The sequence below is a fragment of the Passer domesticus genome, chromosome 1 (assembly GCF_036417665.1).
Source record: "Passer domesticus isolate bPasDom1 chromosome 1, bPasDom1.hap1, whole genome shotgun sequence".
NCBI lineage: Eukaryota > Metazoa > Chordata > Aves > Passeriformes > Passeridae > Passer > Passer domesticus.
The window spans coordinates 29079479-29093961 of record NC_087474.1 but is presented as its reverse complement, the minus strand read 5'-3'; the positions used below and the strand labels follow the sequence as shown (position 1 = coordinate 29093961).

Here is a 14483-nt window from a genome sequence, read left to right as displayed (position 1 = left end):
CTGATTGCTGTAACACCCACTGGTGCTGGCAGACAGCCGGCATCCCTGTCACTGTAAAAGCTTTCTGGGCGACTTTCATATCCCCTGTCACAGGGAACAGGCAAGGTGCCACTGGCAGCATCAAATGGATGATTCCAAGGACTTCTGCTCACAGAATACTTAGAATCGGGATGCAACCTAGATGAACGTGTTGGATAATTGATAGAGCGAGTTTATATTGAAGGCTGAGCACCAGAGGCCAGAACACATGTGCTGTCATGGGGGTCACACATGGACATAAATTCTGTGTTTTCTTTAGTGAGAGGAAATTGGCAGTTTATTGTTCATAAAAATATAAGTTGCTTCTGCATTTCAGATGCTGTGGTGATACAATTAAGTGTTTCCAATTTTAAAACGTTTTATCACAACAACATTGATCAGTTATGAGCACAAAAGGACTGTGACCTGGGAGTGGATTAGAACTAATAAGAAATTAAATTCAGTTTTGTCCTCCTGATTTCCATGCCTATGATATGGTTTGTAAATCAAACTGATTGCCTATTAACATGTTAAACAAATCCACATGCTGATCATGTCAGAATGTAAAAGGAATGTAATTATTTATCAACTTTTTTCCTCCTAAGTGTTTCTCAATGACATGCAGATGCCTCAATGTGGTGGTGATTCCTATATCTGGAATAGGCACCAATCTCCCCTGGCCTATCAGCTGCTTCTGTAAAAGTTGTGGAATTGCTTATGTAGATATTTTGGATAGCCTATAGCTAAAATGGCACTAGATGTCTGTGTTTTAGTCCTTGAATATCTTCCAGTATGTCATTCATTGACATACACAGGAGATTGAATTTAAGAGTTCAGAATTTCACGATTTGTGTAACCACTAGCTATGTACACTCTGAGTAATTAAATAGCTGATCTTGATCTTACACTCTAGTCATGCTCTTGATATTCTGTAAAATACAGAATAAAGCTACATTTAGCATTACATCTGGTAACAGATCTGTTCCGTTCCCAACACTGAAGCATTTCAAATAGTCACTTTTCATTACTCCAAGTTAAGAGCAAAATGGATGATGACATTATCGCTGAGCGAGGAGGAAAAGATGCATACCAGTAAGACTGTGTCAGTAGATTGCTAATTGCTGTGTCAGTAGATTGCAAAGGTTTCAATTTCTCAGTGAAGGGCAGGGATTACATTCTTTGAGACTACACAGTTGCCAAGGAGAGGCTGAATGATTGGGAAAAATAAAATAGAAAGGAGGAACAACACAAAAGCTGATTTCTCCACTTGTAGAAATTATAATCTTCAAAAGGTGTTTTGAAAATAAACTACATTTTTTTTGTTTTATTGCCTCAACCTCTTCAAATATCATCATTTATGAAAAACATCTGCCAATTAGTGGCAGGACTGAAATGTGGTTTTATTCTATTTTCATTATTTTCTACCTTCCCTTCTTTGATGCCAAAATAGTTGCAGCACAGGTCAGAAAACCAAGGTTAAAAACCCACAGTCAGTGGTTTTAAAGCTATAAATATTGATTTTTAAAATAGGCATAAGATCTTTTCCCTGTTTTACATGAATGACAATCATCTTCAGCTTCAGAGGCAGTAACGATTCCTGCTGGGAGACCCAGAGGTGACATTCAAAGCCAGAGACTGCCAGAATTGTTTTAGGTGTATATGGACAGTACAGTTATATTTGCAAATATGTTCTGTATTTTTGCTACATGAACAGGTAGAAGTGATCTCTATCCTGCGGCACAGAGTTCCTAAGTAAGGTAGGCCACTTCTAAACTCACCTGACAACTTTAAACAAGATAATTTTCTTACTCTGCAGACTGAATTAAACCCACTGTCACTGGGCCTCCAGGTGGGAAAGGTCAGGATACAGACACTGCCAGGGATAGAGGGGAAGACAGAAAGTGAGCGGGTAAATCTATACTTATCTTTTTGTTTGTTTCTCGCATAGGCCAGAAGGACTCCACAAAACATTGTCAGAAATATTTAGAAGTGGCAGATACAGGATTTCCCTGCAGTTTTTGCAAACAAGCTCAGATAACCTATGCTGCAATTTGACAAGTTCCATAAGGTAAATGAATATCATGAGCAAAGAAATATGTATGTTCAGCTGCTGTGAAAGCATCTTGATGATAGCTGAGAACACCTGCTGCAGACTGAGATATGACACACAAAAGCTGTCAGCTAAGGAGTAGTAGACACCTTCCTTTTCCAATTCTTCTGGATGGATTTTGAAATGTTTGTGTGAGTCATTTCCAAAGGTTTTGTATGAATTTCAAAAACACGTGAAACCAAAAAAAAGAAAGCAATTTGGCAGGTAGCTATGGGTTCTTTAAAAGCACACAAGCAAGCATCCACTCTTGAGCTGTCCACACATGTTTTTGCCACAGAATGAAAGGCCCAGTCATGGACCAAGCAGAGTCATGAATAAAAGATGGGAGAAATCCAGTAAGTTGTATAATATGTTTGCAGAGTACAAACTAGCTCAGTATAGGTCTGAGTGTCCAACACAATGGCACCTTGAACTAACCCCCAAGGGCTGGATGTCCTATTACTCCCAAAACTTCCTTAATATTCTGGTCATTATTCCAGTTTTATCTAGCAGCTCCCTGCTGCACCCTCTTCAGTCAGAAGAGATCTTCCTTTTTATCTCATTTTTTTGGGAAATGCAGACTGTCAATTCTTCCAAAGTATGAAGAAAATAAGGAATTCTTAGTGATGGAGAAAGAGACATTGGATAGGCATTTGACATGAGTTTTCAACACAATGTTCAGCAAAATGAAACCAATATAAATCTGGCATGCATAAGGAATTACCTCATATAAAGAAGGAGGCAAGAGATTTTCCCATATATGTACGCCTCTTATACAATAAACAATCAATTCAACTAATGTCTCTTTGTCTAGTGCTGATGTAATGGACTACATTCCCTTTGAGAAAAAAAATAAAAACAAAATTCCCAAACCCTCTAAAAACCCAGCTTGTTGAAAGAAAAGGATTTGAAAACACAATAAAAACAATGGGCTTGTGTTACAAGGAGAGGTTTTTATTGAAGAATTATCTTGTCAAGAAAAAAATAATAGACGATGACCTGCCACTTCTGCTGGATCATTCTATTTCTTTTTACTTTTCTCTTCATACAAATTATTTTATAGCATGGTGTATGGAAATACCAGTCCCTGAACAGATATAGTTCAAATTGGCTAAGGGTGATCGTCAAGAAATGTTTTGTTGTGTTCCTCTCTGAAAGACAATTTCTTGAGATAACTATATAAAGACTAGAAGGAGGAAATGAAGAGGAGAAAAAATATAGGACAAATGAAGGGAAATCCTTCTCACAGGGATAGCCTTTACAGGCCTACTGAGGTCTTGCATGAACAGGATGTACTGCAGTCACCTTAATCGGACAGATGAAGCTTTTCTACAACAATGACGAATCCTGTTCTGTCAGTGAGAGGAGAGAGATGATGTAAGAGATCTTTGCATCATTCTGTGATCCATTAGCAATGTTTCTGTTTACTGATGCAGTAGATTGAAGTTAATCAGATGATGTACTTCTACTACAAGCTCTGCAGTGAAGTAGCCATTTTGAAGGTTCCTGACTGATAAGCAGAGATTGAACAGTTTCATCACAAGCTATAGAAAACTATAGATTTATAATTGTTTATGCAGCTCCCCAGGAAACACTCAGCAGAATGATGACATGACTTTTCATGAGCAGGGTAAAGAGCACAATATAGCTGTAATTCACAGCACTCGACTATTTTTAGTTTCTAGTCCTTAAAAAGCAGGCTTTGAGACATTAAGAATAAAAAAAAATCAGAACAGGATGCAATTCATCCTACAAGGCCAAAAATGTTAGCCTAAAGATCTCTTTAATGTGATCTTAATGACACTGTACTGACATTCATCTGATGTGAATGATTTTATTTAGGCAGACTAACAAAAAAAATCTTGAAAGCCACAGAGCCTTCACTGTGGTTACAAATGAGTACGATCCCAGAAGCAGATAAGTAGATGATTTGCTCCCAAATGTGCAGGATCTCAAAATACATTAATGGTGTGTGAGACTTTTTTAATCTCCAGCCAAGAGTTACTATTTTTTCTCCTTCTGCTACTAGGCAAAATGTGCCTGGACATTTTATAGTGTGTCATAAATTAAAGAACACCAAAGGGACCTTTTCTCTTTATTATAGCAATCTACACCAAAACCACAGTCTGATTCTTTATTGTAAATAGAACAACATATCTGGTTTCTAATTCCAGCAAGCTGAGCAGCTAGTTGTTAATATGGCACTGAAAAAGCATTTCATGCATGATTTAAGAAGCTGAGTGTAGGTAATTGTATCTGAAATTATACCACTAAAAATACAGTATGGTAAATGAAAGGTCAAATACTAGCTCTTGAGGGATAGAAGAAGGGTCCTTCATCATTTATTGCATGCAATTTTTAAAGAAGTATTTCTTAAGTTTTAGGTTACAACTAGGAAGTTATAAAAGGCTCCAAAGACGTAATGGGTGGAAGAAGTATGTACAAGTTCTATTCCTCTAATGTGGGGAGTGACAAGGGAACATGAGTGGGCTGTAATACCTGGCTGGGTATGTTTATCTTAGCCAGATTATTGCTACCTACCTCTCACTGCTGGCAGCAGCTTGATTTCTCCTGGGCAGGAGAACTGACTCAGGGCTGCATGAAGATTGACAGCCCAAAATGTTGAGAAAGATTGCTTTGAGGGAAGATGTGACTCAGAAGCAACTGGAAAAGAGAGAGCACAACTACTGCCATGTTCTTAGCATGCAGGGGGCAGAGGAAGAAGAGTGATGACAAGGGACAGTCCGAAGACAAGTATCCTCCTTTCCAAGTCTGCTGTAAGACAGATGGTCAAGGCCTAAAAAACAAACCAAACCAAAAATACCAAATCTCTCCACTAAAGCAGAATAGAAGACTGATATGAAACAATTTCCTTTCTGCTGCAAAGCAGGAAAAGCTGTTTAAATTAACATACACAAACATGTATTTTAGTTATCTGTGTTATTTTCAGGGCTCTGAGCTGCTGTAGCAGGAACCACTCACTAACATGCCATGGGTAAAGACAGCAAGTGCCAGAGCAAGGAATGGAGAGCAATGAGAAGTTGAAAAGAATGGTAGCAAAGAGGTTTGGAAAAGTTACAAAAAGCAGATAAGCAACTTAGCAGCTGTTCAAATTGGGTCATGTTACCCAATAGATTTTATCAATTGAGGGCTGCCGCTTAAGTCGTACCTCAAAGTGGACGAGAGTTGACCTAGCAGTTGCCACACCAGAGGAAAACAGATTCTAAAATAGGGTGGTATTTGCTTTAGGCATTAGGTGTTATAAATCATCCTGTTTAACCAACTTGTTGGAATTTTCTTTCTCCCGTTCCCTCCCCCTTAAATAACAATGGTTAGGTGATCTGTGTCTGCAAGCATGGGAGTCAGATCATTTGGAACATCGAACAACTCGGATCAGCTATTCCAAGTTCCTGGGTGGAAGCTCAGCTGGTGTATTTGTTGCAAGGATCCACATTTGAATGCAGTCCTTCCTGCTGCCAGCTGAGCCCTGGCAGAAGGCTCATCCTAGAACGACAAGGCTGTTGCATAAGAAGGAGTCACCAGTCAGACAAGTCTGGTCTAGGAGCTTAGAGCTGGCTCTGGGCCCTGTGGTGTGAAGAGCACTTAGCACTGCGCATCTCCCTGCAGTGCCTGTACAGGAGTTAAGAGTCTTGGCAGCAATTCTGAGCCATATTTGTCCTATGTATATCCTATTAGTGACTTCAGCTACTGTGCAATGCTGCTGCTGAGTCTGGATACCTTGTTCCCTGATGAAACAGGCAACTGCTCCAGCCATGAAGCAACTGTTCCTGCTCTACAGACTCCCACAGGCTATGTTCTTCACCCGCCTTTGCTGTCTGTCAAAGTGATTTCAAGAGTATATTTCAGCCCTTACTGCAGGAGCTACACAGTTGTGTTCCTTCAGAACCAGCAGAGACTAAAAACTAATATCTATATCTAAATAATATCGAAACAATAAACTCAAATTGGTCTCATTCTATCTTTTGGAGCAGGTCCTGTAAGATTTATATGACCCCTGAGAGTGGGTAGGTGTGTCCTACAAAAATACTCTAGTTCTAAAAATAAATAAAAGCAATGAAAAATGTTCCAGTGATATATCCACACAGATCTGGATCTTTTGCCACATGTTTTACTTTTGTCCAGATTCTAGCAATGGGCATGCTGACTTCAAAGCACTTTGAACTTCCACAAGTTTTGAAGTCACAGCGGAGTCAGAAAATCTGCATCTTTCTCATCTGTAGCAAGAAACATTTTAAATGCTGGTTTTAGATATCTGCAAAAAAAGGAAGGACTGGAACAAACTTGACAAAGTAACTTCACAGACTTATATTTGAGGGGAAAAAAGCTTAAAAGCATTTGATGAGGTTTATCTACATTCCTTAAACTGATCATTTCCACATTTTTGCTGCTTAATAATAATATTCTTGGTCTGAAGGTCCTACAATTGTTATTTTACTTTGCAATATTAAAATTGAAATACAAAGTCAGAAAAACTTTTCTTTGCCTGAGAACTTCCTTTTATTTATTTTATTAAGAACTGTTGAGGGACTGAAAGTAGATTTGAGCCATAAAGCTAAGTACATAAAAGCTTATGTACTGATTATAAGTCTAGGTCTGAAGTTTAATGCAGATCCTTCTTTATACTGAACGAGGTGTCACAGGCTCTTATTAGCCTTTCAAGTTTCAATTAGATGCCAGTATAATTAAAACATTCTTTGGCACACAATCATGTGCCTTCACGATCACAGGCTGCTCTGTGTGCATGCATGTGCACGTTACACAGCACTGCTACCACCACCCACCAGGGACTCGCAAATGCTACACCATTTTGTTCAGGAATTTTAGGTACTTCTGCCAATAAAGGACTGCTCTATTTTTGATAGCAATTGGTAGTACTGTGAAGCCCTGACCAGTTCTTGGCACTCTATTTGGAGCTCCACTGGCAGAAAGTCATTCTGCACTTACTCTACAGTTCCTCTACATTTATAACTTGGAAGATCAACTTGCACGTTCTACAGAAAAACATCTGAAAGACAGTTATGACCATAACATTGAAGAGAAATTTCAATATTTGTGCTTTAAAGAACAGGTATGTCAGTATGAAGAGCTAAAATTAAAGAGAATAAACTCACCAATGGGGCCATTTGTAACATATTTCAGCTGCAGAAATCCTTCATCTACTGCAGATGTAAAACCAAGTATGACGTTCACACTAGTTTTTTGTTTTGTTTGCAGGCTTTTATGTATAAAACTCCATCCAAAATTGATTACATTTTTTCCCTCAAGAGAATGAAAAAGATGATGAAGAGCTGAATGAATGCCCTAATTGCTGGGCCACAGACTATCCTGGGAATCCAGCACCTCCTTCGGAAGAATCCAGTTGTCTTAAGTGCATGTCCTAGATCCTAGACCAAAGAATACATCCCTTGCTCTCTCACTTCGTTATTCATGAACTACTTGTTCCAAGTGGAATGACTTAAAAGGAGAGACTTTTTCATTTCAGGATATCCTACAAACCACTACGGAGACAATTTCTTTTACATCCAAACTCCAAACAAGGTAGAGGATGGAGTTAACTTGTTTTGCTTGCACTTTAGCTCCTTTTGACAGACTTTCTGGCTCCTCTCTGTTGGACAAATTTTCTTGCTGTGTTCTGAAAACACTTATTGGTTTGGGCCCCACAGAGATGCAGGAAGCACCTGACATGCAACTTTGAGGGCTTGGTAGCCAAGTAGCTTGGTATTGCCAGGATCTGAGCAGTTATGGAATAATCAAGGGATCCAAGTACGGACTCTGAAGATTTAAAATTTGCTCTTTAAAAAAGTATGGATTATGATTTAGAAAGTAGAAAAGAATATAAATACCTTCAAACATCTTTTAAGTTCGCTGAGAATGACACCATCCTTTCTCCTCCTAAACCTCCCCCTAAAAACTTTAATGGCAAGTGTCACAAATTAATTTTATAGTTTCTACTAATTTAGCACTTACTTTTACTAACAAGGAGTCGATTTCTTCGAGTTCGTACCATGTACCAGCAGATGCCCACTACTGTGTATTGTGGGAAGTCTGAATGTCCATAACCAGCAAAAAAGAGAAAATTTGGTCAAAAATTTTCATTCTGTAAGAATGGGAGGAACTTTTACATTTATTATTATTATTCCTATTATGCAGCATGAAGGATTCCCATTAGTCCAAACATCCCTCAGGCATCCTCTACTGTTTCTATGATTTTTTTTTTAAATAATGAAACTTCTCAAACTTATTTTTATAGATTTCAGACATCCAGATGATTATGATCATATACAGCCTTCAAAATGTGTTAAAATATCTGTTGAAGTTATTAATTTTGAAGTTAATGTAGTAATTAATAAAAGTTGTAATCAGTATTGCTTATATTTTTATTTGCATCCAGGCCGGATTCAGGAGAAGAGAAGAGAAGCCTGTCAGCTTCAGCGTAAATCATAAAAAAGTTTAAATTGAGGGAGCTCTCCTTTTCTCAAAGACTGCCTACTTTGGAAACTAAGTGTGTACAGCTTTATTTAATACTAATATCATTATGTGTTGGACATCAAATATAGAAGTTAGGTTATTAAGAAGAAAACTCATTATCTCATAAGACTGATCACATCTTTGATTTCATGTATTTGGTTGGATCTTCTGAGTTTTTTCACTTAGATACTGATGCCTTAATACTATAGTTCCTCTTCACTTGTCAGGAAGACAAACTTCAAGAGATAAGAGGATTTATAGAATGTGGGCTCACCAGAAAAATCAATGCACCAGAACTTGGCTAGAGTGAAAGAATGGATTTCTCTCTGCAGACCTCTGATTCATCTGGCTCAGATTCATCAATAAACAGTCAAAGTGGGCACTGCTTACTGGAGGGAGCAGGAATGAAACTGAACAGTGCCCCATGCCAGAAATTACTTGTTTAGATTGTGCAAAGTATACAATGGGGGAAATTTCATTTTTAATTTTAGATGTCAACTTACATTTTGGATGTCTAAAGATGTTTTGGTCTTGTATTACTTAGAACTACAAGTGTCAGCTAGTAGAGAAGGGGCAGAGAGGAAAGAAGGCAGGAAGATAATTTACTAAATTAATAAATGACAGAATAAAAATATTAGAAGTAGAATCAGGCTCTTACTCTAGATAGTAGAATTAACTCTACTTAAAAAGCCAGTTATCAGATAAACAAAATCACTCGGGAATAAAACAGCTCTCAGTTTAAAAGTGTGTGTGGGAAACATGGTTCCTCACTAGGAAGAACTCCAAAACAGCTATTTGGAAAAGCTTCCCTCCAACAGAGCCTTGAGTAAGATTATGACTTCTACCTGAGCTTTTGATGCAGTGCCCTACTGCTGGTTTGGTATCACCATAGTTGTTAACTTTCACACTGAATTAGAGCAAAGAAGAAAAAACTTCATAAATCTTTAAGAAAATGGCTTTCTCCAGAAGAAAGTATCTCCTTCCTTCAAACAACAGGACAGTAAGGTCCTATACTTCTGGGAACAGGTTGATATGTGGCTTGAAGGTGTACTTTTAACAAATGCATCAGACTACAAATAAAAGGATAACCAGTGTTGCTTATATTATTGCTTGATTATTTCCAGATGCTACCTTATAGATCTGCAGTCTTGTTGAATTATACTTGTACCTTAGCACGTCTCTTTGTGCAGTGCAAGAAAAGTAAACAATAGGACTGACATACAGAGTTCATAGTCTAGTATTGATTCTGGATAAGAGATTTGTCTTAATACTCTTTACAAGAAAATGGTGTAGTTCCAGCAAATTAAATTATTGTCCATGATGTCACTAAATTGAAAAACTATTGTAAATTTGGTAAACTGCATAGGGTATTACAGCGAAACATTTGATTTAGCATTACAAACAATTTCAAAGATTATCATGCAAAGCCAAAAGAGCACACAGGAAACATTAATAATAGCAAATATTATTAGAAATAAACTGTTTTCTTAACCTAATGTCACTATGAACTAACAATAAACAGTAAATACCAGTGTAATGTAAGTACCAATGGCCAGCTCCAGATCACAAAAAAGAGCATGCTTCCTTTCAGCAGCATCAATGCAGAAAACTGTTCCTCAGTACTGCTCAACTGTGAATTTACTGTGAGTAAGCAATGAATATAAGAGCCTTCCAACTACTAATTGTGGCTTGCTATTTACAAACTTTATTTATAAACTCATTTTCATGCAAGTATAAAATACTAATTCCATGGACAAATACACATTTGTTCACAACTCTAAATTATATACACTGTATTTGCATCTAATATTCAGAGAAGTGCAAAGTCCACAGTGACGTAAAGAACAAGTTTTGTAAACTATTTTAGATGACAAGCTCTCAAAAGATATTAGTAACCGTACGATAAGGTATTTTTTGTATACTGCTGAAATCAAACATTTTTGTAGTAAAAGAACATACATTTCAGCTACATTCAAGTGAATATTTTATTACCATGTATTATGTCTTACAAACTTGAGTGGAGATGAGCAAGAGCGCTACAGAACCATACCTTAACTCAAGAGGTGTATTGCATGGTATGTGCAGGCATAGCGAAGGAGAGAGAAGAACTGGAAAGAAAAACAAGGTAAGAAACCTTGTACAAAAATGGACAGTAATACTGACTAACACTGGGTTATAATCTTACTTATAACAGACCTGAAGGGCTAACAGAGATCCAATTCAGAAACACCTGTGCACTGTAGGTACAGTTTGGTGCAGATCAAGAGTGCACTAATACAGTCAACGTTGTACGCATAAGATAATGCACAAAATACGCTGATATGCATATAAACAACTAACTTGTTTACATTAAGCAGGGCAGCACTGTTGTAGTACTGCATCCTTGGCACTTAGTGATAGGACAACATGTATTTGGTTTAACTAAATTCATAAACAGGATATATGATGGTTTGTAAGATGGAACACATATATTATCCCTTTCAACCTTCTGGTTTTACAGCATTTTTCTAATTTTCCAGTTCAAATGCAAACATGACACACTAGCTAGATATGGAAGACATTTCAGATGTTGGCTTGAAACATCACCTTCAATTAAAAAAAAGAATCAAGGATTAATTCAAATTATAGAAAGTGAATTTGTTACAATTGTCTTGTACAGAAAAAAAGAATCTGAAACATGGGGGGATAAAAACGTGACCTTATAATATAACCCACAATGTCTTGATGGGCTTATCCTGAATAGTAACTGCTTCCTTAATATCCCTTTCATATATGCTAATGTCACTTAAAAGAACTGCTGAATTTATTAATCTGAAAGGTTGCAACTGATTTAGAAGTTTGGCATCATGTATCACATCACACAGAATGGACGAAAATAGGCTCTTCTTCAAAGAAAGTATGTTTCAGCTATGAAAGAATTCAAATTTTCAGTGATTGTCTTTTATTAAACAATATTAACAACTATCTGGAGGGAGCCAATTTACTTTTTGCCTGTTTCAAACAAACTGGTTCAATTGCCATTTTACATTATACATAACAAATGTAATAAAATTGTTCTTAACATATAACAATGTAATACTTTAACTGTTTAAAATATTTTACAAAGACATTTTATTATATATGAACTATACAACACACAAGAGTATGAAATATTTTTGAACATATACACATTTCTGTATTTTTCATGTAGATTATTATTTTGCACCAAACATTGGTGTCTGCAATTTTACAGTCCTCAGTTAAAAGCCAAACAAACCCCAGAATGTTTCGAGGATATGTTTAGTTTGGGTTTTTTCCTGAAAATAAAACCTATTGCAAGGACAATTTCTTTAATGATTTTTTTTCTTTCCCCAATTTTGTATTTTGCACAAAGCTTTCCAAATGGATCAACATACACAAGAAAAATCACCTCTCTGTTCTTTGCAGTGCAATTTGCCAGGGATAAAACTGAAACCAAACTGACCCTTTCCCCTCTATTAACATTGAAAATTGCAGTCAAAATAATGTCAGTGCCAATCACTATTGAGACTCCCTTACCCCTTTTATTGAAAATGCAATCCTTTTCATATCCATTTTAATGAAAATATTTGCATAGAGCAGCCTTTTATTACTTCTAAAGAACATTATGAGCATTTTAACACAAGATAAGGCACATGTTTTTCAGCATTAATAATCTAAAACTAATCCTGAGGATCTGCTCCTCCCCCTCAGCAAAATCTGCTTTTTTAATATACCCTGTATTACCTGAAGAAAGCAGAAAAGAAGTATAGAATAAACTCAAATTCTTTAGCTGAATTAAATTCAGAACATTAACAACTCCTGGTAATAGTGTAACAAATTCACAGATGAATTAAGTCACTTTCTAAACAAATAATTGTTAGCGGGAAAGAAAAAAAGACACAGCCAGTAGCACTGTTGATGTTAGCTAAAAGTTCACATACTAGAGATGACATTTATAGTGAGTTTTGCTAAAATAAGCTCCCATCAGGAACAAGGTAGCTAAATTGTGAGGCACTTAAGGTTGACATGAAAAGGAGGAATGCAAGGGGTCTATTTCATAGAAAACCTGAAGTTGCATATCATATCCTTGTATTAAGCCTTCTATTAAAGTGCTAGAAATGGAGACTTAAAACAAAAGGATTCAAATATAAAATAAGTGATTACAGAGCTTAGTATGCATTAAAATTAAGTGCTTTTGATTCTCATGAATTTAGAGCTTTTTAATAGTTTTTAAAAATAAAGTCTGGAAATAATCCATGTGTGAATCACCTTCCTTGTGCCATCAATGCCATTTGTAAAGTGCCCAATTATTTTCTAAACAACAAAACCATTTGCCTTATCTTATGTTGTATAGCCTGACATAGTCTGTAGTATGTATGTAATCCATACTGCAAGGACACAGTCAGCCTGATGGAAAACAGCACATGCATACTTTAAACCAGAAGATTTAATTCCGCCTGTCATTCTAAGAAGCCAGGTCTTGAATTACATATCCACCCGTATATAGTGCAACCAACCTCATATTCTCAAAATGTAATTTAGCTGTTCAAGTCTGACACTCAAAGAGAGACATATCAAGCTTTTCCTCAGAGCAACCTGACGCCCAGACAAAATCACAGATGGAGCTCTAGACCTGAATCACATAAATCCACTAGATGCCAAATCTGAGAAGGATCTGGGTTCTTTTGGATGATGAAGAGGCTGAAGATGTGTGGCAGTCTGTGCATTACTGATCACATCTAACTGAGAGGGATATGATTCATTTACATTTCCTCCATTGAAACCATTTTGGAACTGGCAGGAAAAAAGAGAATATAAATGGTTAGTATAGGAAACTAATTTATTAATAAGTATTTTAAAATCCGCCTAAATATTTAAAAATCCTCCTATTGGAAGAAATAATCTTAAAATACGTTGATTAGCTTTAATTTTTTTAAAAATTATGATTAACGATAATTTCATTTGCATTAAAATAGGGACTGGATCATCAGTGAACCTTACCCATGTTGAAATCAAAGGGAGCCCTACTTCTGGCTAAGCAAAGAAATAATTCTATTATCTAAAGTGCAATAGAGTTTCTATTTCTAGAAAGTACAGTCTGAGAACTCCTAATTGTCACATCCAGCTGTTACATTTTAAAAGCAACCTATTTACATCTTTCCATGCCTGCAGTGGGATCCAGACATAACAGCTCCTCCAGGAATGCACATGCAGTCCCATCCATAAGCTGAAGCATGCTGTGTGCAATCCACTGGCTGAAATGTTGCAGGGTGGGCTTTCTGACAGCCCTCATATTGACAGTGCCAAGTAAGAGCAACGAATGGCTTTCATCAGTCTTAGCATAATTGTTCATAGGATTATTTTAATCACCTAATGTAATGCTTCCTGTCATGCTGTGGACTTTATCTACAAAATACTCCATTCAGTCATGCAAAGAAAATACAACAAAGTATTTTAAACATTTCCATCATCTCTGGGAGTAGCTTATATCATAAGTACTCATTCCTTCAAGGTTTCTCTTTAAGAACATGTCTTATATGTTCATTCATCCATTCATCTATCAAATTGTGCTGGGTATTAGTTCTTTTTTCCTTCTATGCAAACATTGAAATTTGACTAACTGTGCACAATTCTTCTAACTTTTTAACAACGAGGCTACAGCCACGTGAATTATGTTTTTAATCAAAGCTGACATATTTTTAAGAGAATACATAAGGATTGTTTCTGACAGAGGCAGGTTATTTCAATATTCTTCATTAATAAGATTACCGCAGTCATTAAATTTTTTAAGAATGCTCTCAACATAGAATCAAGTACTTAGGAAGGTTTCTCCTGCTTAATAAAGGAATACTGATCCTAAACAAGCAGCCAGATGATCACAAGCCTT

At 36.6% G+C, this 14483-nt stretch overlaps 1 protein-coding gene across 1 annotated transcript in view; it reads right to left on the bottom strand.

The window, feature by feature from the left end:
• Positions 1 to 10563: 10563 nt before the first annotated feature.
• The window catches only part of AHR (aryl hydrocarbon receptor), a 61128-nt gene continuing 57208 nt past the window's right edge, over positions 10564 to 14483 (bottom strand). Inside the window, exon 11 of the mRNA XM_064411543.1 lies at positions 10564 to 13390. Within this exon, the coding sequence (XP_064267613.1) occupies positions 13235 to 13390 (156 nt within the window). The 3' untranslated portion in view covers positions 10564 to 13234. The remainder of the gene's footprint in view (positions 13391 to 14483) is intronic.